This window comes from Megalobrama amblycephala, linkage group LG6, assembly GCF_018812025.1.
Source record: "Megalobrama amblycephala isolate DHTTF-2021 linkage group LG6, ASM1881202v1, whole genome shotgun sequence".
Taxonomy (NCBI): domain Eukaryota; kingdom Metazoa; phylum Chordata; class Actinopteri; order Cypriniformes; family Xenocyprididae; genus Megalobrama; species Megalobrama amblycephala.
Window position 1 is genome coordinate 36,727,947 of NC_063049.1, and position 24,778 is coordinate 36,752,724.

Genomic DNA, 24,778 nt, shown 5'->3' on the forward strand with positions numbered 1-24,778 from the left:
ATGCATTTCTTTTCCACCAGAAGAATTTAGTATTTCATACTACATATCTGTGCAATGATCAGGGATAACCATGAATCCATTTGAGTCTGACCAGCAGTAATGACTGAGTCACAGAAATTAGTGTTTGGAAAGGTGGAGGGACCTTTTAATGATTCTGTTTATATCCTCGTCAGAGAAAAGTAATGTTTTTGTGACGAGTGAAAATGGGTCAGACAAGAAAATCATTTAAGTGTAGTCTGGGAATCTTTGTGGTTACTGACAAATTACTGTTCATTTATTCATTTCAATAGAGTAGCCATTAGGCTAAAGAAGTAATGGCAAGGTGTAAGCCATTAGGGTATGTTAAATCAGGACTTTTGTTAAATCAGCTAGCACAGCATCTTGACCACAAGGACTGGGTAAAAGATTAATAGCTCCATCTGTTGGAAGCTAAATGTAGTGTTGTACATGTTGGGATTTTTATATCACAAGCTCCGACCTGTTCCATATTAAATGTGGAAATTTTTCTTAGTAATCATCAAAGCCTTTTAATAAAATTCTCAAGTATAGGGTTCAGTTATAACGTTAATGTCTGAACAATGAAAGGAAGTACTGATGTGGTTTGCTTTCTTCCTTAAAGGATTAGTTCAGTTTCAAAATAAATTTTCCCCAAGGTTTACTCACCCGCAGGCCATCCTAGGTGTATGTGACTCTCTTCTTTCTGATGAACATAATCGGGAAATATTAATAAATATCCTGACGCATCCAAGCTTTATAATGGCAGTAAGCGTTACCAAACAAGTATGAGCTGAAGAAAGTGTCTCCATCCACATCCATCCATCATAAAAGTCCATATTTAAGTTATGAAGTAAAATTTCTAGCTTCCGTATTCAAATGGAACTGGTCAGTTATACTTTTTCCGTAAGTTAAATAGGTAAGGTGTAGGACAAAGCATAAGCTTTTTAAACTGCGAGAGTTTTACACTTTCTTTGAAAGTTTAATACAGAAGGCGGTCTGGCGGAAGCTAGATATTTTCTTAATAACTTGTTAAATATGGATATTTATTTTTACACAAACGCATCGCTTCACTTCAGAAGGCCTTTATTAATCCCCGGAGCCGTGTGTAGTACACGTTTATGATGGATAGATGTGGATGGAGACACTTTGTCTCATACTCATTTGGTAACGTATACTGCCATTATAAAGCTCGGATGCATCAGGATATTTGTTAATATTTCTCTGATTGTGTTCATCAGAAAGATGAAAGTCATATACACCTAGGATGGCTTGAGGGTGAGTAAAGCTGAAAGTGAACTAATCCTTTAAGTAGTCTCCTTCACGTGCAGCTTTTTCATTGACTTTTTATTTTATTTTTATTTTATTTTTCAAATCTGCATTCATAAACATTTTTTTTATTTATTTATTGTTATTTTCAAATCTGTGTTCATAAAACAAAAAAATCCACACCATATGATAAAAATTCCACACCATATGATTTTCATGTTTCTCTCATAGTTTCTGGGGAATACAGAAGTTGATCAACCCAAAGGTACAGAAGTCGTAAAAGATGCTGTCAGAAAGCTCAAGGTAAATTACCGTAGCTTCACATTGGCTGCACACAATAGGCATAATTGTTTTCATCTGGAAACAGGAAGTGGTATTTCTCTTGAGGGGATGTAATCTCAGCACCCTCCAGCTGTTTCAGACCTTCAGTGGTGAATCACAGCTTACCTGTTTAATGAGGCAGAGAGAACTTTATTTTATAAACCCTTCTCTCTTAATGTTACATTATCGCTTATAAGGGATTTTGATCAAATAAGAAAAGCTATTTAAGGTCACGTGTATTATTATTATTATTATTATTATTATTATTATTATTATTATATCTATTATACTGTACATATCTGATCTCTTTGAATCTGATTGTGGTCATTCTCTCTTTAAAGTTTCAGAGGCATATCAAGAAGTCAGAGGGACAGAAGATCCCAAAAGTGGAATTACAGATCTCCATCTACGGAGTGAAAATATTAGATCCTAAATCAAAGGTATGTGCATAGCCTAACAAACAGATTTATGAAACAAATTGCCTCACATGAACCATGCTGTTTAAGATGAGCCAACTGAGAGACTCTAATGGCCTTATAAAAAGCATTTGGACACTTTCTGGTGGTTAAATTTTAGTAGATCATGATCATAGTTAATATGATATACTACACCTGTGGTAATTCTCCTATGACACCCATGAGAACCTGAGGGGAACTGACTTTATAATCACCATAAGATAAATTGGTTAATAATTTGTTGTTTAATTTACATTAAGATTGTATAAGTGTGTCCTAATACTTCTTGGTGCCACTGTATGCCCATATCTATCTAAAGGCCCTATATTTTGTCTATACTGTCTCTAATCTTGTTTTTTTTTCTTCACAGGAAGTACAGTACAACTGTCAGTTGCACCGGATATCCTTCTGTGCAGATGATAAGACAGACAAAAGGATATTCACATTCATTTGTAAAGATTCAGAGTCCAACAAACATCTCTGCTATGTGTTTGACAGTGAAAAATGTGTAAGACAACAGATAATGTCATAATAATAATAATAAAAAAGTCCTAATTATTTTTAAAGCTGCAGTCCGTTACTTTTTTTTGGTTAAAAATGATCCAATATCAATTATTGAGCAAGTACATAACCAGCCAGAGTTCAAAACTATCTCCTTACCTTAGCCCAGTTCACAACGGTAAGCTTGTAATAATGTTTTCTAATAAGAGTGGTACTGGTAATTCGAGCATGCAGCCGTTCGTCTTTGCGTCATTACGTCATTACGTATCTGTTTACATGAAAAACGAGTCCCAGTTAGTAGGCTATATCACATATGAGGATGCTGCTGGAAGGGGATCATTTATAGCCTTTTCTCACAGTAGCTGCAATAATTAAACTTATCATTTTGATGCTGGATTGTAATCCAGAAAGGTCCAAATGACAATCATCAGTGACAACTGGAGATTCACCCATAGTCAAAAGCAAAAGACTTCGGACTGCGGAGTGGCTACAGAAATTGAAATCTACAGGTAACGCTAATACACACTAAATACATAGTCAAGCAGTGCTGATGTTGTCAACATTAACAGTTTGAGAACAAAGTATAACAACAATAATAATTTGCACGGTGTGACGTGATCCGAGCTGAGCGATCATTAGATTTTGTCGCTATTGGCAGCGCAATTTATTGTAATGCTTTTTTTCTCAGTTGATCAGAACAAAAGTGGCAGATTTGTTACTTACTTGTTCAGTTGACATTTTCCGGTTAAAATTCTTATTTTGGTCATACTTCCAATCTGAGATTCTGAAGTACAATATCCACACTGGTGTGGTGACTGACAGCAAACATTAGATTCATCCGCGCTGAGGAGTCATGCCAATGCACAACCCGTGTAAAGATAATAATTCCGCAAATAACTGCAATTGCAGGTTTCAAACAGAGATGGCGACAAAGAGTCAACTTACGGACTGCAGCTTTAATGAAATGATTCTCTTGCTTTTACATATTTATTAATTATATATTAACTATATTCATATAACTTTCAATTTAAATTGATACTTAAATGTGGCTCAAAAGACAAACAGCCTAACAAAACACTGCTGATGATGTTACTAGGAAAATCATCTGTAATTTATCTGTCGATTCTAGGCAGAAGAGATAACATTGACCATCGGCCAAGCATTTGACTTGGCTTACAAGAAGTTTCTGGAGTCTGGGGGAAAAGACGTAGAGACAAGGAAACAGATAGGTGGCCTGCAGAAAAGAGTGAGCATGATTTACAGTTACAGTTACATAACTGCTGTTACTCAATGACTCAAATGCAGTAGGACTATTTGTGTATGACAAATCGATATCTGTCTTTATAGATTCAAGATCTTGAAGCTGAAAATTCGGAATTGAAGAAGCAGTTGCAAGTCTTGGAGGAACAGCTGATGATTGCTCAAGTTCCTCCTGTAAGCACTGCATGGACTTCCTGTCAGTAGAGTGTACCTAATTGCCGTTCACCATTCTATTAATTAGCTGCATATAAATCAGCTATGCCTAAAGACATTTTCTAAACTCATGTGCTTTTTCTTTTTTTTTCAAAGAAAAATCCCAGCAGGAAAACTAGATCACCAGCGCTGACTAGTTCTGATCTTTCCACAGCTCCTTCACATTAACTCTTCTAATGAGGCCTATATGCTTCAGAGACCCTCATCTCTCTTCTGGTGTCACAACGTGACCTCGTTCTCTTGTCTCGAAATCTCTTCTGTTACACTAACGCCAATGAGCTCACCTGACTCTAACCTTTCTGCTGGTCTTCTGACTCCTCCACCTGCTAAACCAGCTCTGTCAAAGCCTCCCAGTGGAGCCAGTGTTCCTCGCCCTCCTGTTAAGCACTGTTCTGTTTACTCTTTCTCTGTTTGTGGTTTTGGTTGTTGGTTTCAGTGTTTTTTTGGGGTTTTTTTCTTAGAAGTTTTGCCCTCAGATTTTAAAGGCTAGTTCACACAGCCCCAACAAACACCAACACTAGATTCCAGCGGTTGTTGGGTTTTGTTGGATCAGTGTGTTCACTCTGTGGGTATTTGTTTGGGGCAGTGTGAACCAATCATACATTTTCACTAAGACCCATTTTACTTCTGTAATTTGACATATTTCTAAGTAAATCATTCTTTTTGCAAGCAAAAAAGATGGGGCTTGAATATATAATTTGGGAATTGATTGGATCATGAAAATATGGAAGCTTGTTTCCGCCAGAGTAAAAACTAAAAATTAATTGTGAATTTTTATCTCACAGTTCCGACTTTTTTTCTCGCAATTGCGACTTCATATCTTGCAATTCTGAGAAAAAAGTCATGATATAAACTTAGAATTCTGACTTTTTTCGTTCAATTGTGACTTTATATCTCACAATTATGACTTTATAACATGCAATTCTGACTTTGTGACACAATTCTGACTATAAATCGCAATTGCGCAATTTTGAGAAAAAAAATAGAATTGCAAGAAAATAGTCAGAACTGCAAGTTTTAAATCTCAAAATTCTGACTTTTTCTTTATATCACACAATTCTAAGAAAAAATTCAGAATTGCGAAATTCTTGAGAAAAAAAAAGTCAGAATTGCATGATATAAACTTGGAATTCTGACTTTTTTTGCAATTGCGACTTTATATCTCACAAATATTACTTTATAACATGCAATTCCAACTTTATAACACACTTGCGACTTTTTATCATGCAATTCTGACTATAAATCGCAATTGCAAGTTTATATCATGCAATTTTGAGAATAAAGTTAGAATTGAGAGAAAAAAGTCAGAACTGCAAGTTTTATATCTCACAATTCTGACTTTTTCTCGCAATTTCAGCTTTATATCACACAATTCTGACTTTATAACTCGCAGTTGTGAGTTTATATCTTGCAATTCTAAGAAAAGACAGAATTGTGAGATAAATTAAAAGTCACAATTATTACTTCTTCTTTTTTTTTTTATTCCGTGGCAGAAACAAGCTTCCATATGAATAAGATTAGAAAGTGAGAGGAATTTGTAATATCAGCGAAGAAATAATGTTTGTTTTTTGATTGAATGATTGAGTAGGGTCTAGTTTGATTTAATGTTGACTTTAACATTATATATACTCTTTAATATGTAGCACTTTATTCTTGTTTTAACTGATGAAAAGGGTTTTCAAATGAGTTATTCTCAGAACGCTCATCTACCTCACCCATTTTTGCAGGGAAACAGCATGTCCTCGAAGACCCCCACTGACATATTTGACATGGTTCCATTTTCTCCAATGACCCCACTGGTTCCATTACCAGCAAGTAACGGCTCGGCCCCTCCACCCCCAGCGAGGCCTACAGAGATTAGTAAGTTGTCTCTTTTTCTTTACCAAAAGTTGAAAAATGTTGACCATAAAGTCAGGTTGCGTAGGCATTCCTTTTACTTTATATATTATAGAAGTTAGCCTTAGAAGTTGGCCTGTAAAATGATGGAAAAAAGACTCCCCTCTTTTTCTTCAGGGAGAGACGTGTTTGGTGCAGAGCCATTTGACCCATTCACCTGCGGTGCAGCTGACTTTCCTCCCGACATCCAGTCAAAGCTGGATGAGATGCAGGTGACTGCATGTCTGTGAATTATTAGCAAAAGGACTGGTGTGAATGAGCAGCTAATGGAGCTGACGGTAGGCACTGCTGCAGCTGTGAAGACGCTCTCAGTTCAGAACGGACCAGTAGGATGATTTCATAAAATTTTGTTTTATGTTCATTGTGGATTGAGTGCTATATGTGGATGAAAAACTTTCAAGAGAAGTGCTAAGTGTGCTTTTTGTTAAGTATGCTTCGAACCCGATTTAAATGGACTAACATGCAGGAAATCTTGCATACAGAGCAGTTACATGAAACATTTATATCATTTGCCAGTTTTGCTCAACTAACAACCTCACTTTTCCGTCTCTTTGCTCTCTTTCTGCTTGCAGCGGCAAAGATGGTTTGTATTTTAAGACAATTTGATTTATTTCAGATGGCATATAGCTGAGGTCTAATTTGGCATGCTTAACTGTTTTAAAGGGATAGTTTATCCAAAAATCAGAAAATTGTCGATCTCTTACCCTCATTTTCTTCATGTCCACACGTCTCTTTTCCATACATTGAAAATAAATGGCAACTACTTTACATAAACTGTGTGCATAGTTTTGTGTCCAATATTCCAAGTCTTTGAAAGCCATACAGTAATTTTGTGTGAGGTACAAACAAAATTTTTGGAATCAGTGACGATGATATCATTACCAAACATAAATATGCACAATTTCAAATCGCCCAAATAAAATTTGAGAGCTATAACAGAAGATTAACTTTGGAATGGGCTATATTCATACTATTGTCTCATAAAACTTGGAATATCTTTTATTATGCTTTTTGTCGTTTATTGGCCCCTGGTCACCATTCACTTTCAATGTATGGCAAAAAAGCAGTCAATATTCTGCCAAACGTCTTCTTTTGTGTTCCATGGGACAGAGAAAATCATACAGGTTTGGAACAACATGAGAATGAGTAAATGATGGCAAAAATGTCTTTTTCCCTGTAAATGTCCCTAAGATCAATTATTTACATCCAAACTTTCATTTTCATCTTCCTCATGCCCTGCTTAAAAAAAGCCTTTTCACTTACAAGCTGTTTGTGGATAATGTGGGTGTTTTAGAAGGGTTGTGAGTTGTTTAGAAGTAATACTAATAGAGCTTGTTTTTTCCTGTTATTTTTCCTCTCCAGGAGGGGTTCAAAATGGGACTAACAGTAGAGGGCACTGTCTTTTCCCTTGATCCACTAGAAGGTCGTTGCTGATGCCAAGAAGAAAGTTTTGTCACTTTCATGTTAAACCATTTGTATTAAAGTGCCAAACTCGGGTTTACAGTCAAGATGTCAATGTCTTATCTTACTTTTTTTTTTTTATGTATTTTCATTTTGAATTTGGTTTACAAAAAGTATATTGAGAAATCAGAAGCAGTAGATCACTATTTTTGTAATAACTAAAAAAAAAAGAACTAGTAATGCTGTTTTAACACTCCTTGCTTGTACAGGCAATGAAGGATGTAGAAAGTATGTCCAACTGCACAGTCTGTGTCAAAGTTTCATAACTGTTATCAAACTTAAATTCTTTAAGCTTGTTACACATACAAACAGCTGGTTTTTTTTTTATCTTTATGGCATATTACAATCCATACAACGTTATAATTATAGAGAGTTCCCTTTACATTATTTTATTACTTTATTTTTTAACATTTAATGTGTTACTGTACATCATAACCACACTTCTTTTTTATCAGATCATATGTAAAATTAATGATATTGTTTTTGTTTATAGCAGTGGATTCATTAAAATACAGTATTTTTTAACTGAACAGCAGTGCCATAAATTGCAAGATTTCCACATTAACATGTACTTGTATTGCAGTTTAATTTTATACTACATATTTTAGTATACTCTTGCACAAGGAAGCACTTTGGAAGAGCTCTGTTTATGTATTATTGTTCATTCAGTTTGTAAGCAATATTTTAGCCTTTGCTGTTGTAGTCATTAAAAGAAAACGGTACATATTCTCTGTGTAAGGTGTTTTGTAACATGTCTTTCTTAAACCTTTACCTGCATTAAATAAGATAATTTGTATAATTTAAAAAAAAAAATATATATTTTGGTAGCTCAACAAACCGTCACCCACATGCTATAGTGTTAAAGTAATTTATTTCAAGTGGAAGATAATGTATTGAAAATACAATGTAAAGAAATTTTAATATTACAGTAAAATAATCATTATATACTCGAGTACCATTAATTTTCAGCACACACTTTTTTTTGTTTGCGTTTTAAATATGCTCTCTTAAAATTAGTTAAAAGCTTAAAGTGTTATGTTTTCCACCCTATAATAATTCATGGTTTCTTTTTCAAACTCAAGATGTAATTTGGCTCAGTTTTGTAATATTCTGTGTGCTGTTCATAAGTGTGTCTGAAGCACCATATCTTGGAGCGTTACTTGATTCTTCTCACATCGATGCTCTGGTAAGCTGCCCTTTCCCATCCTTCGAATGTTCAACCAAAGTGTTTTTTCCGTTTATAGTCTTCCTGCACCAAGATATTTCAATCAGTGCAGAAACCTGTAGAAAGCCTGTCTGAAGAACATATATAAGGCATAATAACATTTACACAGGATTCATAAAACCACACTTCCTGTTAATTAAACACCCAATTTTTATGGTCCTAATTTAACAAAGCAGTCCTCGTGATCCTAGACATTTATGGTTCTGATCATATTTGACAATTATACTTAATCAAATGATTTTTACATACAGAAAAGAAAAAAATTAACTAGTAATATCCCTGCCATTTCTTGTTTACTCAAAGCAAAAATAAAAAATAATAAAAATAAAAACATTCTGACAAGTTTTAACAAAATTGCACAAATCACTCTAGCAACTTATAGAAGATATAATGAAGCAAAGCAATATCTTACATTTTTATTCATTAAAAATATATTTTCATGCTTAAAAGGTGAGGAAAGAAACAAGCATCTTCAAGTCAAGAAAAAAAGAGGAAGAAAATTTTTGATTGATTCAATAAAATGGTACTGAGCATATGTTTAATTTGCAAAGCAAATACATGAGATTAGCTTCAAAGCCATACCAAATGGCTTAAAAGAGTTCTAAAATAATAATAAAAGAAGAAAAAGCGCAAGAATGATAGGTATACCTGCATGCTTTTGAAAATATAACATCATAAAAATTGTAAATACTGCTCTAATTTATTTAACTGCTGCAGCATTTTACTACATTGTGCCTTTTACCTTTACAAAACCTAAAACTAATGCAAGGGCTACTTTTAGATCACTAGAGGCAAAACTCCTGCATTGCACTTGTGGTATACTTGGTTTTCATTTTGGGAAAGAGAAATAACAATGCACCTTTTAACAATTAGAGTCTCGGATGCATTTAATTTTATTTGCATTTCCTTATGCTGCTTTGTACCTTTTGATGAGAGAAATACAACCAGTCGTACAGCTCCTTATGAGAATTCACGTACAGCAAGTCTGTTGTCAGCTTTCGCCAGTTTATAGAAACGAGGTAGCTTGCACTAATGAATAAATGTTTTCATCTTTAATAGTAAATTCGATTCGAAAGTAATTACAGGGTGAATGTACAAGAGTACAGTTTTGGGAGTCAAAAAATACTCAACTGAACGCAAACTTCCTCTATAGCACCATTTTTGTTTGTAAAAATAATAATACAAAAAAAAAAAATAATAAAAAACATACTGTAATGAAAACAGGCAAATCCAGATGATTTTAATTGCAACTAGTGTTGGTACAGTGTGTAGCATCATTACTCTATTACTTGCAATGGCCATGTCAATTTAAAACAGCAGTTGATGGATAGTCTTGTAGTATAAAAATTCAGTTAAATTGAATTTCTTTTTTAAAGGGACCATTCTGTAAAAACCTTGTGGAGCGGTTGTTTTCTTGAAATGCTTGGAAGGCACAATAAATATCTCGCTAAAGGGCCAGAAAAGTCCAATGCTCTGTATGTACAAGGCTGATCTTGTCAGCAGTCACTTTAAGAGTCTCAGGATTCTCTTCAATGCATCTCTACTCCTTGATTTACAAGAAGCACACAGGCCCAATATCAATACCAAACTCCTGGTCTGAACCTCCAATGTCCACAGGTGCAATATCCACAATAGGTAGTCTTGCTGTTTTCTGGGTCCTATATTCAAACACCGTCTTGCCCCACTTACCATCTGCTTGCTGTGAAGAGAAATACATTAATTTAGGTTTGTATGGGGACAGTCGTAATGTTATAAGGTATCTTATGGACTGTAGTACTGATACTGTGCATGTGTGTTAAATGTAGCTCAACTTTTTTTCTATGGCTCTATTCCAAAACCTAGTAAGCTGTCAACAGGTAGTTCCCGATATAAGCTGTTACAGAAGGTAAGCAGCATTACTATAAGATACCTAATTTTGGATAAATTCTAAGGCAGCATTACTTCCTTAACAGAGAAGTCCATAATCAGTTTTGGGGAAAGTTACTTTTAAAAAGTAATGGATTACAATATTGCGTTACTGCATTAAAAAGTAACCAATTGTGTTACTAAGTTACTTTTTATGGAAAGTAATGCATTACATATTTTTTTCAGTTGTGCTGCCATTCTGGATTGCAGAAGAATAGGATGCTGGAGTTCAATACTCTTCAGCAATAAAAAAAAAAAAAAAAAAAAAAAAACGAAAAAAACCCCCAAATGTGAAGTTTATTTAGTCATTTTTTCTTATTGGTGTGGTTGAATTGGACCACTGAAGGTCAGCAGCAAGACATTGGTTAATAAAGTGAAATTAAATACATAAAGTATATTTGCATTAACAATTATTGCAGGTTTTCGTAATATTCCATTTTACTGTTTTTATTCATTTAAGGAATACAGAATCTGTATTTGTGCAAGTGAGATTAGTAAATGCATGCTCACATTTAGTCTAGAACTACAATAATAATCATGTTTACAAAGCGCACAGCGCCTCTGCACTTACTCCCGATTTCTCTCAACATGGGGGCAAGAGAGATGTCAGTCAATAAATGACAAGAAAAAGTAACTTGCACTACTTTTTCAAATAAGTAACTCAGATATTTTGTTGTAAATTTAAAAGTAATGCCTAATCTGATTACAAAAAAAGTAATCTGATTACATAACTCACGTTACTTGTAATGCATTACCGACCGTAAAAAGGTCTGAAAAGTATATATAGTATATGATACCAAAGTATTTTTATAAACTAGTGCTATTTGTGTTGCTGCAGAAGGTTCTAAAACCAATCCTCACTTACGAGGTTCCAAAATGTAGGCAGTAGAGAGCAAGACAGCCTCCTAGGTTTTGAAAAAGGTCTTATGCCTTTATACAAATAATGTTCTGCAGTGTACTTACTGAGCAGCTGTCCTCAAGGACAGTGTATCTAAAGCGGTTATTTCCCTCAGCTTTGAGCTCTAGATCATTTGAAGCTTTGAGGATGACTGCTTTCTTGAGGTTTCCAGTTGATTCATCCTCGTAGCCCACAGTGTTCTTGCAGTGGTAAGTGATAGTTTGTGATGCCTCTTTAGAGAGCAGACGGATGAAAGTCATCTGAACTGTGACAGTGTTGGCTGGCTGGTCTTTGTTCCCGTAAGTGAACTTCACAAAGACAAGAATGGATAATTCTATTACTTCTTGCCACATAATGTTATCTTGTAATCTAAATACTAATTGAGCTCACGCAATTTACATGATTCAACAACATTTTCAGAGGAGTGAGAGCTAAAGGTGCTTACATATGTTCCTCCATTCATGTTGGCTCCAAACCACACAGGTTTATTTCCTGGGGAACTCCACCATGACTTCCGGGGGATGCTGGTGTGGATTGCGGAGATGCATGTCTCTCCAGTGTCCATATTGCAATGAACTTTAATGGCATCCTCTGCACTTCCCTGGTTTGGATCCACCCAGTATTCACCTATAATGCAGAGATGAAACGTTTGATTTCATAAGCATCTGATATCCTGGTATTTATCAAAATAATAACTACAGTGATATAAAGCAGCAATGAGGATGTTAGAATAAAAATACTATTGCAAACATAGTGTAAAAACAGTAAGTGTCTAAATGTAATTCGATGTAACTGTGTATGTCAACCTAGGTTCATTGGGGAAAAAAAAAAAAACATGCCTCTACCTACATTTTTGCAAAACTCCAAAAACATACCTATACATACAGCTGAAATGACCACTAGTAGCAGTAAAATTAACCTTTTATTGCCACTGACTGGAGATTTCAGTTCAGAAGTGCCATGATACCTACAACAACCAATGCTATAAAATAATACCACATTCACATTCATCTGTTTCAGATAAAAATGAAGGTGGTTTTAGGCTCAATGGACATGAAACTTGCAACAAGCAGCCTAATGTTATTTTGCAGAATTGTCGCTAAAGGCATGTTTTTCTAATGAGCCTCAGTTAGTATATGTAGGCTACTGATTTAGCAAGTCAGTGGCCTACTTAGCACAGTTGGTTATAATGAATTAAATGCTTGTGAAATACTATTAACTTACCACTCTTTTTTAGAGGGTAGCATTGTTTCAAGTCCGCACAAGTTCTGGCAGGATGCTTTCTACTACCATCAGGGCTACGCATGCTATCTATCTGGCTGCTCAGGGCCTTCAAAGTAGCCTGAACTCCAGGATCAGCCTGGAACATTCCTGTAGAGTTACTCTTGGGAAGAGCCTCATCCTCACTAAACTCTGGGGGAGGAGGACCAGCATCATAGTCTTGAGGCCCACCAAAAAAGTCTTCCATTGCCGCAGTGGGAGGTCCAGGAGATCCGGGAGGGCCAGGTGGGCCAGGTTCTCCAGGAGGTCCCTAAGCATGATGACAAAAATAAGTTGGAATCTAAGTTTTATTACTATGTGAGATGGCATTAAAATTTAACTTGCCTCTGGTCCAATATCACCACCAGACCCTCTTGAACCAGGAGGTCCCATAGGTCCAGGCTGTCCAATGTACCCTTCCTTTCCAGGTGGCCCAGAGGGCCCAGGAGGTCCCTGTGACACAAATGATTTAATTGACATCAATCACCATTTGAGTAGTTGTAAATCACTCACGTTAAACAAGTTGAATGCATACCCTTTGTCCACTTGGACCAACAATTCCGGGGGCTCCCTGTTCTCCAGTTGTACCCTAAAAATTAATTAAATGTAAAAGGTTATGATGGAGAGAATAGCTTCACTGATATTATACAGTATATTCAATTATTTATAGACTGGGTGCAGAGGATGCAAGCTTTGAAAACCCTTTCTCTTTGTTATAACTTACAGGTGGTCCAGGAAGACCTTGTAAGCCTGCAAATCCTCTGTGACCCTTCTGTCCTCTTTCTCCATGGTCACCCACATCTCCCTTATCTCCTCTTGGTCCTTGAGGTCCCTTAAATAGATAGTTGGAAATTAAGGAGCAGTTGTTTTGTTGTTTTTATCAGCAACTTCATGGCAAATAAAGCCTTTCTAATTATGCCATAATGTGTTATTTAACAGATTTCTTACGGTGAGTCCTCGTTTTCCAGCAGGACCTGGAGGGCCAGAGGGTCCTTTTGAACCCTGACAAGACAGTGTGGAAAAAACATAAGCCAAAATGCTTTAGAGATGTCATTCCTGTATACATTATAAAGAAAATATGAGACTTACAGGCTCTCCTCTCTTCCCAATGCCTCCAGTTGCACCGACAGGACCGGGGGAACCAGGTTGTCCTACAGATCCAATCAAACCCTCAGGGCCTGGATCTCCTCGATCACCCTTTTAAAATTTAGCAATTCTGTAAGATTGGCACAAACAGCTTGAATTAAAGATTCAGAAATGGGTCATTTGATGTTTTTAGGTCTCACCTGGGCTCCTATGACACCTTCCTTTCCTGGTGGGCCATCAGATCCAGCAGGTCCCTAATGAACAAAATTTGCTTTACCATTGTGTTTATTTATTAATTTATTGTGCCAAGTAACTCTTTTCATTGCAAATGTATTACTATAACAATTATATTAAATTTATTTTACATCAGGTCCAGGATCCCCCCGAGGTCCATTAGCACCAGGCACCCCAACTGGGCCAGGAGGTCCTTTGTCTCCTGGGGCTCCTGATGTGCCCTGTTTTCCTGGAGGACCCTACATGAGACATTCGTGAGCAAACAGATTAGAGAATATCTGAAGTTATCTCCGATATTATTTAGAGAACAGTAAACTATTACCTGAGGCAAAGCTCAATTTCTATTCAATATTTATAAAATATTTTAATATTTTAGTATGTAACAACTAGCCATTTTTAAATAATTCTTAATGTTTTTTTAATGCATACTAACAGCTGGTCCAGGGAGTCCCGGCATTCCACGTTCTCCTCTTTGACCAGGAAGGCCTACAATTCCTCTTTGCCCCGTTGTTCCAGCAGGACCTGGTGGACCATCAGGCCCCTAATGGAAATAGCCATTAAGATTCTGGTTCTTACATTTAGTATTTCAGTTGAGAAACATCTGGTGCACTTACCGGTGGTCCATCTTCTCCAGAATCTCCTTTGTCTCCAGGGCCTCCAGAAGGCCCAGGGGGGCCTCTCTCTCCCTGGCGTCCTGGGGGTCCATGGTCTCCACGAAGACCAGGTGGACCCTCTTTTCCAGGAAGACCAAGTGGACCTGGCTCACCAAGAGGACCCTAAGAAAACAAATTCTTAAGGGTTTGTTTTGAGTTTTCTTCATTTCTGATTCGTAATTGTGAACCTCTGTAGTCCATGCAACATACCGTTGGACCAGGTGGGCCAACTCTTCCAGCAGATCCAGGGAAACCTGTTGGGCCCTAAACAGTATGAGGTATGTTAACTGACTAGTCGTTCAAAACGCATTATACAGTAATTGTTTTCACAGCTACACTTACAGGTGCCCCCTGTGTTCCTCTACCACCCTTTGGTCCAGCCACACCAATTTTGCCCTGTAGACACACATATTAGAGGGAGATTATTAATTTACAAGCATCTTCATATCATCTTCTAACAATAATTTTCATGCAAGTGTTTTATCACCTGTGGACCTGGAGGACCAGCCAACCCTTGAGGGCCAGGAGATCCAGCATCACCCTTTTGTCCAGGCTCCCCTGGTGGTCCTTTTGCACCAGGCTGACCATCAAGACCCTGTTGTTTTGAAAGTGTACCATGTTCAGAACCGGTTTAATCACTGATCTGAAAAAAGCTTAGTGCATACAATATCAAACAATCTGTCAGATTTCAAAATTTCTACTTACAGGTGGTCCAACAAAGCCTACAGCACCTATTGGCCCAGGTTCACCACGGGATCCCTTGGTTTTAGCACAAATATTTGTTAATAAATCAAAATATTTTGTATTTTTGTATTTGAGTGTCAAATATCAACTCACTGGCATTGCTCTTGATCCTTGTGGTCCAGGAGGTCCCTTAGGGCCTGGTTCTCCCTGTTAAAACACTATGTTAGAATTATGTGGTCCTTAAAACAAAACAATATTACAATAAAATATAGACAATATGATACCATGTACCTTTTCACCACTTGGGCCAGCAGGTCCTGCAGGGCCAACTGGGCCTGTCAAGCCCTACATAAGAAAGGCAAAATGTCAGTATGAGATTATCATTTTGTGTATGTCAAGCATGAGTGTGTATGCATCTGTGATCAGGCCTGCTTGAACAAGTCTTGTACAGGTCATTCTCTGTTCAATTACTACCATGAAATTTTGTTCAGTTCAATTCACATTTATTTGTATAGCGCTTTTCACAATACATCGTTTCAAAGCAGCTTTACAGAGAATGCATGTCAACATTACAATTTAGAGTGGTCTGATATCAGACGTGACGTTAAAGCTTCATATTGAGATTTATGCTTTCTCTCATCTTTTGTAAGTCTTATATTCTTTCAAATATAATTCACTGAAAATCACAGAGAGATAAATTAAGGCAGAGGTTCTCAACTAGTTGCTTATTATCAAAATTACATATAAACAGGAATAGTCTGCATAGGCTAATATCATAGCTAAATCATTTTATTTTTATATTATTTATTTCATTTTTACTGTTTGTCCATGGCAATATCAGAATGACTTGAAACCCACAAGTTGAGAACTACTCAATTAAAAAAATGGGAAAATCCTATGATAATTACCCTTGCACCGTCACTTCCTGGAGTGCCCTCAGATCCTTTCTCACCAATAGCTCCCTAAATGTGTGGGAAGAGGTTAATTAAAAAACTACAATATGCAGATAGCTACAGTATGTACATAATGTAAATCCAATTGCATTCCTACTTACTCTGTCTCCTTTTGGACCTGGTGGGCCAGAGATCCCTCTTTCACCTGGCATTCCCTGCAGTCCAGGAGGGCCTGGATCACCTAATGCACCAGTAGGCCCAGGGCTACCCTACAAAAAATTCAATAGAATGAGAATTAGCATTCTGTTTTCAATATACAGTACACTAAGCTCCATCAACAATCAGCAATGTTGCTGATCACCACAGATCACATTTAATTTTGACACATCCCTTAGACTGTTAAAACAGACACTTGAAATAATTTAATCTAATAAAGTCTCATCACTAATAATAAACACTTAAACATTTAGTTCTACCTTTGGGCCATCAGGACCAGGTGCTCCTGGGATACCTTTGGCTCCAGGCAGACCAGTAGATCCTAGCTCTCCTCTCTCCCCTGGAATTCCACGTTCACCCTGTTTAATGAACAGACTGACCATTAAAGACAATTCTTGACATCAACAACGTGTGTTTACAGAAGTGACAGGTAAAACTAGAACTCACCCTTGGCCCAATTTGGCCTACAGGGCCGCCCTCACCAGGGATACCCTTGAAAAGAGAAAGAGAGATAATTAGCACTGTTTTCTGCCATTTGTCCCATTCTGTCAACCATTTTTCCAAGAATCTTTCTCTTGATGTGTGTTTGAACTAACTGTACCTGATCACCAGGTTTTCCTCCCTCTCCAGGAGCACCTGCTGGTCCTGGCAAACCCTGAGAAACAGGTAAGGAGATATTACAAAAAAGCTAAATAACAAGAAAGAAAAGAATAATTTTGAATGATTAAATAGTCATTAATCAAGCACCTGGAAACCATTCATTCCGGGAGGTCCCTGTTCACCTCTATCACCTGCTGGACCCTGAAAATCATAAAATAAAATAAAATAATAGATTGTACTCTATTTGTACTTTTCTAATTGTAGATCTAATAAAGAGACAAAATAGCACACTTACATGTGGGCCTGGTGGACCAGCTGGGCCTACTTCTCCATCTTTCCCAGGTGGGCCCTACAAAAAAAGTCAAAGTTGAAGGGTACAGCTAAATTTTATTTAGAACAAGATTTGGTACAACTTTTGCCACAATCAGCTCCTAATTTACTGCTTATTAAAGCTACTACATTTAGGTTTTTCGCCGCTAGAGGTTGCCTATTCAAAACAAAGGCGTAGCTTGGTAATGCCGAGTTTGAGCGCGGAATCTTGGGAAATGTAGTCTTCATCTCACAGCCAGTGGAAAAGAATCGGGACGGGACTCAGGCAGAAATCATGTTCATGGATGAGATTATTAACATTACTTTAGTATGAAACAAAGCGGGGCCGAGTGCTGTGGGAGTGGAACGAGGCCGATGGAGAGACTGCTAATAAGAGACGAACGCGATAGCAGTCGCCGCTTCCACTTCTTCCAGTCAAGCGTATGAGGTAACACAGTGCTGTTTATCATATTAGATACATGTGTTGAAAATGATGTTATAACATTACTCTGTGCGTTCACTTGCCGAGTGATAATGAGCATCACCTGCGAGGCGCGTCGGCCTCGAGTCTGTCACGGAGGAGCTCCGGAGGCATAAAAGGAGGAGCGACGAGAGAGGACCAGGCCTGGACTTTATTTTATGTTTTATTATGTTTGTGTGGCCGGCAGACGTCCACGAGGGTCTGCCGGCATTACTTTCGTTTTGTTCTTTGTTTATTTTATTTAAGATTATTGTTTGAACGTTCGCCGGTTCCCGCCTCCTTCTTGCCACCTTTACGAACCGTGTTACATTGGTGCCGAAACCCGGGAGGAAGGAGGGACATGCTGTCAGAGAGTTCGGGCAGCGCAGGAGTGTGAAGACCGCGAGAGGCTGCCCGTGGCGGTGGTGCTGGAGCATAGTGACAGGTGGGACGAAGAGCTTGGTGCCGTGCCCCTGGGACGAGGTGGGGTGGCTGCCGTCCAAGAGGGAGCGTAGGAGTCGCCACCGTTCGCAGTGGGCCGGAGCCTGCTGCCGTCCGCCATGAAGGGGAGGAGCAGGGAACGGGGGACTCGCTGCAGGCTGCCCTCAGTCGGAGGAGCCATTGCTGGCCGCCAGGGGGCGGAGGAGGATCGAGCCGTCCATGGAGTGTCCAGTACCATCGCATGGCACCGCGAGGAAGAGCCTCTCGGCTGGCTGAGGACCGAGCGGCAGTGTGTCTGGGAACCGGACCAAGACATTTTTTTTCTCTCTTTTTCCTCTCTCCCCTCTCTCGTTCTGTCGCTCCCCTTGCTTCCGTCTCCTTTCTCTCGTCTCGTCTGTCCTTACCCCCAGGTGCTGCGGCCGCCGAGACAGGCCCCGGGGGGGAGTAGAGCGCAGTCTCGGGAGTTGGCGCGAGTGATAATGAGCATCACCTGCGAGGCGCGCCGGCCTTGAGTCTCTCACGGAGGAGCTCCGGAGGCATAAAAGGAGGAGCGACGACAGTGAAGGACGAGAGAGGACCAGGCCTGGACTTTATTTTATGTTTTATTATGTTTGTGTGGGATTGTGTGGGATTACTTTCGTTTTGTTCTTTGTTTATTTTATTAAAGATTACTGTTTGAACGTTCGCCGGTTCCCGCCTCCTTCTTGACACATTTACGAACCGTGTTACAATCATATTAATAAATGCTGGGTGGCTTGTGCTGATAAATAGCATGCAATTAATTTTATGTAATGTAATGTATGATGGAGAAAATGCTGTATTACTTTAGCTACTTGACAAAAAAGTGTTTTCTCTGAGGCATGGTACCCTCCGAATATCAAGAAAACTAGATTTAAACAATAAGACTAAATGTGTTGAGCTATATAACAATAATTAGTTTTCTGTCTATAAATGTAACCAAACAGTTGTTCCCTTGTCTAATAAAGCATGTAAGATATTAAAGTGTCTTTGGTGTTTCCATGGTTTCTACAAAATAAAACCGGAAAGCGAGGGTAACGCAGAAATGACGCCAGTGACAGGCGACTCCCGGCCACGTCCCATATCCATGGTTAAAATCGTGTTTTTCTCACAATTTACAAATAGTTGGAAACATTTGGGATATTCTAAGTACTCAACTGAACAAAAATCTTACATATTGTGCCTTTAATAGTTAGTAAGGTAGTTGTTTTATCATTTAAGTTTTGGTACTGGGTAGGATTAAGGGGTGTAGAATATGGTCATGTAGAATAAGGCATTAATATGTGCTTTATAAGTACTAATAAACAGCCAAAATTCAAGCTAATAAGCAACTAGTTAAAAGTAAGAATTGTTAAAGTGTTACCCAAGTTTTATATTTTGTGAAGAAAATGTTAGTGGAGCTCGACCATAAAATGAGCTGCAATTATGTTACAGTGCTGCTGCGACCAGGGCATCGCAATGTGATTGCTAGGATGTTCTGAGTTGCTTTTTTGTTTGTTTTTGTCATGTTGCTATGCAGTTACTTGGGTGTTGCAAAGTCTAAAGTAATTCTGTAAGATTTATTTGACTATTTTATTGTCTGGAAGGCACAAAGTGTTTGTCAAGAATGTCTGTAGCACAGTCATGCACAAGTATGAGCAATAGTAATAGTAATAGTAATTCTTGCCTTAGCAATCACCAGTATTTACTGCAAGCAATATGATTTAATATATGTAACTGCTGTTACTCACCCTCTGCCCTGGAACTCCTGCAGATCCCTGCTCACCTGCCTTTCCTGGATCCCCCTAAATTATTGTTACAATTATAAACTTTGTACTTATAAGCAATAAATTAATAAATGTATAAAAATTCCACTCACGCTAAAACCCTTTGGGCCTATTGGTCCCATAGTTCCAGGAGGGCCTCTTGTTCCAGTTGACCCTGCAGGCCCTGGTCGTCCGTCTTCACCTGGAGCACCCTGTAGAAAGGTGAATAGAAACATTTCTTTATTTGCTGCTAAAAATGTGGATGTTTTATTTCAGTCATGAATGGAACACATCAGATAAATGTACCAGTGGTCCTGGCTTTCCTTCAGCACCCTGAACTCCAGGTGTCCCTGTCAAACCCTGAGAAAAAGAGGGTGCAAAAAATTAGTTAGAGCTGTATTTGAAAGAGAAGTCAACTTTTCTATGATAAACATACAAGGCGTGACAAATTTCACTTACTCTTGCGCCTGGTAGACCTGGTTCACCTGTTCTCCCTGGATCTCCAGTAGAGCCTTTAGGGCCAGAGGTTCCTGTAATTCCACGGTCACCTTGTGCACCCTTAGATGAGTATGAATAAAAGTATTATTTCCATATTCAGCTATTTATATTCAACTAGTTAATACTTTGATTTATTTGAACTCTTTTACCTTTGGACCCTGTAAGCCATCTTGACCAGGGAAGCCTCTGTTTCCAGGTGCCCCCTAAATTAGACAATAAAAATCCCATGAAAATTGAGTTGGTTTCGCAATCACATACATGTCGGTTTGCTGTAGCAAATGCAATATAAGGAAAACTAGACTCACTCTCTCACCAACAGGTCCGGGAGGGCCAACAGAACCAGGATCTCCTCTGGGTCCACGTTTTCCCTCCTCTCCCTGAGGTCCAATTACTCCCTGTGCTCCTGGTGGACCCTGTGACAATAGTAATTTGTCTTTAAAAAACAAAATCTAGTTTTTTACTAGTTAGAATTTTTTTGCAATTAAATTTGATGAGGTGGTGCACAAATTGCATATACTTCACTTTTAACTTGAACAAAAAAAACTTGGAAAAATGGGAAAAAGATATATAGGTTTACAATATTATTCAATCAAAACTTACAGGCTCTCCTTTAGGTCCAGCCTCTCCTTTAAATCCAGGAACACCTACATCTCCCTAAACACAAAACAAAACAAAAGGCTGATTGGAGATCATTTTTTTAAATTATTAGTTCCAGAGACACATTTTAGGGCACAAATACCACATACATATATATATATATTTTATGATGTTTTATGTTATATGAACACAACAAATCTTAAATCCATAAAAGAAATATGCCACAACATGAATGAAGAATGCCTTACCAATTGACCTTTGATCCCAGGCTGCCCAGTGCTTCCCTGAGGTCCCGGTGGGCCAAGTGGGCCAAGCAGACCAACAGGACCCTGAGGACCAGCAGCTCCCTGGAGAAAAGAGTATTTTGTTAGTTGCCAATATCTGCATTCGTAATCCAATGAAAATTGAAATATTTTAATATTTAACATTATAACATACCACTGGCCCTTTGGAACCTGGACCACCATCAGTGCCCATAGGCCCCTGAAAAATTCAGAATCATGTTTAATTTGCATTACAGATGATTAAATAGTTGACTCAGGATTTGCGATCATGTACTTGTGTACAAAATGAGTATCACAAACATACTTGTAGTCCAGTTGGCCCAGGTCTGCCTTGATGTCCTGTCTCTCCTCTCTGTCCCTGTGGTCCCTCTGGTCCCCTCACACCTGTAGGTCCTGGTTGACCCTGTAAAGCAATTCATTTCCTTTTTAATACTAGATTTTACAACAATGCTATCTTATAGCTTTAATGTTCACCTGAACTACTGCAATTTATTAAAATATGTAAAAGGTATCATTGGTAGTTACATACTTAATAAATTATATAAAACATATGTATAGATTCTAATTGCCAACCTTCATGCCTGGACCTCCAGGATAACCTGGGGCACCATTAATTCCCAAAGGACCCTTAAAACAATGAAATGGTTACAGATTAGCATCATGAGGTTTGCAGTTGCTTGGTATTTCACAGTTTATCTTATGGTTGATTAAAATTTCTTACCATTGGACCTGGTTTTCCAACGTTTCCTTGAGCACCACGCATCCCCTGAAAAAAAAAGAAAAAGAAAACTAATAGTATTAAGAATAATAACAAGGTCAATACAGCTTTGATTAAAATCATCTGAAGAATGCTTTAACTCTTAATGTTTTTGCCCTCACCGGTGTGCCACTAGGGCCTGGGCGTCCTCTTTCTCCTGGCATTCCCCTGGGACCCTGCATTTAGTAATAGGCCATTTTAATTTGATTGGAAATAAGGCTAGAAGCATTTGTGGCAATGTAAGAATGAAGATCATCTGTTTTTAGTTACTAGGTTCACATCAATAATGATTTTAGTTTAACTGAAGTTTGATTTGTATTATGTTGCTGTCTGCTGTCCTACCATAGGACCAGGGGCACCCAATGCACCAGGTCCACCAGATTCACCCTGAAAATAATAATAAATAATATAATATATGATGAAAATGTACTTAGAAACATGAAATGGTTAATAAAAATCACATTTAGTATTTGTGTATATAAATATATATATATATATATATATATATATATATGAACAGACAACTATGACGTACTCAAATACTCTTTTAAAGCCTTGTCAATATTAATGGTTAAGGTCTATAGTAAATGGCTACTTAATAATGAAGTGAATTTTATATTTGCAAAAAATTAACCTTTGATCCCAAAGCTCCACGTTCTCCTTTAAGACCCTCTATACCTTGATGCCCCTGAATTATGAAAGGAAATAACAGGATTATTATTATTTTGGTAGACTCCACCTAAAATAAACAATAGAAATGAAATTTTGAACTGGAAACTTAAAAATCATTCTTTGTGCATTCTACAAAGTATTTGTATAAATTGTTTGTTTCAACCAAGGGAACTTTGTGCTAAATAGTTGGTTGGTGCTTTTGCAAAATAAGCTGCAATTACTTGATTTTTCAAATTTTTTTAACATTCTGTGTGTGAAATCTGACTTCGTTTCTTGTCTGGCTTGCAGGTGTTTCATGTGGCGTAAGCATTCAAGACAAAACTGATGGCTTGATGGATGATCTGTAAGTAATTCCAAAACAATGATGCTTTGAAAATTCATGTGAACTCAATATAAAATCTGCAGACCAACAGAGTGAGATTCTTACACTTGACATAAAGTGGGATATGATATTGAAAGAGCATGTAAATCAGTGGGATTCAAAAACCTGAGACTACTAACAATGCTTCTAGTTTGTATTCTTTTCCAACTTAATACAAAATGAGTTCACGTGGTCAATGTCAAAATTAGCTTAATAGTGACCTGTAAATTCATAAATATATTATTTTCTTTGTTTTGTCTTTTTCAAAACCACAAAGGTTCATTTCAATATAAAGTCCGAATTTTGGACCCCACTGTACGCACGTCAGACTTATAAATCTTAAATGAGGCCTAGAGATTAAGAATTTACTCACTCTATGGCCCTTTAAGCCTGGAGGCCCCGGCGTCCCTGGAAATCCTCTTGCTCCCTGAGCACAAACGTTATTTAAACATACAATACATATAAATGCAACCACCATCCAATGATAAAAGCTGCTAATGAACAATGTCAAATATTACCGCAGATCCAGGAAATCCCATTTCTCCTGCACTTCCTGAAGTCCCTGGTTCTCCCTGTGACAACAGAAAATCCCATTTCAGATCCTACTTATTTTTCCCACATTGTTGTGAGGATGCCCATGATGACAGCGTAGAGTACTCACATCTTCACCGGGCTTCCCTGCAGGACCCTCTGGTCCTCTCTGGCCAGTGCCACCCTGTACAATGCAGAAAGTAATTACCAAAAGATGATTAAAACATAAAAACAATGATGCATTGTACAGATGGAGTGCTCTTTTAGTAACAAAACAATGTATTACCACCAGAACCATTTTTGTAAAGAGGCTTGAGTAATGTAATTTTGGGATTTATAAAGGCTGGAACTGCAGCACTGATGGAGGTAATTCAGTTAGATCAGTCATTCTCATGATCTCATGCTCACAAACTGGTTTTCACAGTATTGTTGTATATTTACTTCTTAAATCATACAAAACTATCAAGTAAGTCACTTTATATAACAATAGTCTGCAAAGTATAGTTCCTGCTGTCTTCTGTGCATCATAATGTGCAAGCTTATGTTGATATTTCGCATTTCAAATCATTTGCAAAATATCCTCATTGGTTTTGTGATTTAAGTATATGTTTTCCTAAAGATTACAGTTTCAAGTTTCTAACTGATAACCAGATGAATCATTGCACTGAATGGTGCGAAAAGAATGTTAAGTATATGTATAAAACCACTAAAACAATTTCTTTTCTTTGAGAAAGTGAATAGCCAAAGTTGTGGTTCCCTTTAATAAATGAGCCATGAAAATTGACTCCAGTATGCAAACAACCAGCAGTTTTTGAGTTTATCCTGGCTGATGTTTGCACTGAAATAAAGAGTGTGGGACAGACTTCCCCAGTAAATTATGAAGTCTTCAGAGACAGTACACAATTAATCATGTTCCCTCACCATTGGCCCTGGATCTCCAACATCACCAGGAGGTCCTTGTGGTCCTGCCACCCCCTAAAGGAAATAGTATAAACTTAAAATATGCTACTGCTGGAAGTAATATTCTTTTTACCAGCCAGAAATGTGTAAGAGAAAATATTTCTTATCAAGTAAATACTTA

General features: G+C 37.7%; 2 protein-coding genes across 9 annotated transcripts in view; one reads left to right on the forward strand and one right to left on the reverse strand.

Moving 5' to 3' along the window:
* gulp1a (GULP PTB domain containing engulfment adaptor 1a) overlaps window positions 1-8,096 on the forward strand; it is a 62,427-nt gene extending 54,331 nt beyond the window's left edge. For 6 of the 8 annotated variants that reach the window (XM_048194454.1, XM_048194457.1, XM_048194458.1 and 3 more), the window contains exons 4-12: window positions 1,495-1,566; window positions 1,926-2,024; window positions 2,410-2,547; window positions 3,670-3,786; window positions 3,888-3,974; window positions 4,168-4,392; window positions 5,741-5,873; window positions 6,027-6,121; window positions 7,272-8,096. In XM_048194454.1, the coding sequence (XP_048050411.1) occupies window positions 1,495-1,566; window positions 1,926-2,024; window positions 2,410-2,547; window positions 3,670-3,786; window positions 3,888-3,974; window positions 4,168-4,392; window positions 5,741-5,873; window positions 6,027-6,121; window positions 7,272-7,343 (1,038 nt within the window). In that variant the 3' untranslated portion in view covers window positions 7,344-8,096. Of the gene's footprint in view, window positions 1-1,494; window positions 1,567-1,925; window positions 2,025-2,409; window positions 2,548-3,669; window positions 3,787-3,887; window positions 3,975-4,167; window positions 4,393-5,740; window positions 5,874-6,026; window positions 6,188-7,271 lie in introns of all 8 variants that reach the window. The other 2 variants (XM_048194460.1, XM_048194461.1) reach the window with 2 other exon arrangements.
* Window positions 8,097-8,727: 631 nt separating this feature from the next.
* col5a2a (collagen, type V, alpha 2a) overlaps window positions 8,728-24,778 on the reverse strand; it is a 34,978-nt gene continuing 18,927 nt past the window's right edge. The window contains exons 10-54 of the mRNA XM_048194445.1: window positions 24,619-24,672; window positions 23,828-23,881; window positions 23,685-23,738; window positions 23,540-23,593; window positions 22,768-22,821; window positions 22,476-22,520; window positions 22,256-22,309; window positions 22,098-22,142; window positions 21,950-22,003; window positions 21,681-21,779; window positions 21,531-21,575; window positions 21,341-21,439; window positions 21,096-21,149; window positions 20,801-20,908; window positions 20,645-20,698; window positions 20,457-20,555; window positions 20,304-20,357; window positions 20,111-20,209; window positions 19,983-20,036; window positions 17,320-17,373; window positions 17,172-17,225; window positions 17,026-17,079; window positions 16,872-16,916; window positions 16,685-16,783; window positions 16,370-16,477; window positions 16,224-16,277; window positions 15,607-15,660; window positions 15,469-15,522; window positions 15,337-15,390; window positions 15,119-15,226; window positions 14,974-15,027; window positions 14,842-14,895; window positions 14,593-14,754; window positions 14,412-14,519; window positions 14,110-14,217; window positions 13,945-13,998; window positions 13,748-13,855; window positions 13,607-13,660; window positions 13,383-13,490; window positions 13,194-13,247; window positions 13,004-13,111; window positions 12,623-12,929; window positions 11,844-12,025; window positions 11,464-11,706; window positions 8,728-10,294 (exon numbers count right to left, since the gene is read on the reverse strand). Of these exons, the coding sequence (XP_048050402.1) occupies window positions 10,148-10,294; window positions 11,464-11,706; window positions 11,844-12,025; window positions 12,623-12,929; window positions 13,004-13,111; window positions 13,194-13,247; window positions 13,383-13,490; window positions 13,607-13,660; window positions 13,748-13,855; window positions 13,945-13,998; window positions 14,110-14,217; window positions 14,412-14,519; window positions 14,593-14,754; window positions 14,842-14,895; window positions 14,974-15,027; window positions 15,119-15,226; window positions 15,337-15,390; window positions 15,469-15,522; window positions 15,607-15,660; window positions 16,224-16,277; window positions 16,370-16,477; window positions 16,685-16,783; window positions 16,872-16,916; window positions 17,026-17,079; window positions 17,172-17,225; window positions 17,320-17,373; window positions 19,983-20,036; window positions 20,111-20,209; window positions 20,304-20,357; window positions 20,457-20,555; window positions 20,645-20,698; window positions 20,801-20,908; window positions 21,096-21,149; window positions 21,341-21,439; window positions 21,531-21,575; window positions 21,681-21,779; window positions 21,950-22,003; window positions 22,098-22,142; window positions 22,256-22,309; window positions 22,476-22,520; window positions 22,768-22,821; window positions 23,540-23,593; window positions 23,685-23,738; window positions 23,828-23,881; window positions 24,619-24,672 (3,822 nt within the window). The 3' untranslated portion in view covers window positions 8,728-10,147. The remainder of the gene's footprint in view (window positions 10,295-11,463; window positions 11,707-11,843; window positions 12,026-12,622; window positions 12,930-13,003; window positions 13,112-13,193; window positions 13,248-13,382; window positions 13,491-13,606; window positions 13,661-13,747; window positions 13,856-13,944; window positions 13,999-14,109; window positions 14,218-14,411; window positions 14,520-14,592; window positions 14,755-14,841; window positions 14,896-14,973; window positions 15,028-15,118; window positions 15,227-15,336; window positions 15,391-15,468; window positions 15,523-15,606; window positions 15,661-16,223; window positions 16,278-16,369; window positions 16,478-16,684; window positions 16,784-16,871; window positions 16,917-17,025; window positions 17,080-17,171; window positions 17,226-17,319; window positions 17,374-19,982; window positions 20,037-20,110; window positions 20,210-20,303; window positions 20,358-20,456; window positions 20,556-20,644; window positions 20,699-20,800; window positions 20,909-21,095; window positions 21,150-21,340; window positions 21,440-21,530; window positions 21,576-21,680; window positions 21,780-21,949; window positions 22,004-22,097; window positions 22,143-22,255; window positions 22,310-22,475; window positions 22,521-22,767; window positions 22,822-23,539; window positions 23,594-23,684; window positions 23,739-23,827; window positions 23,882-24,618; window positions 24,673-24,778) is intronic.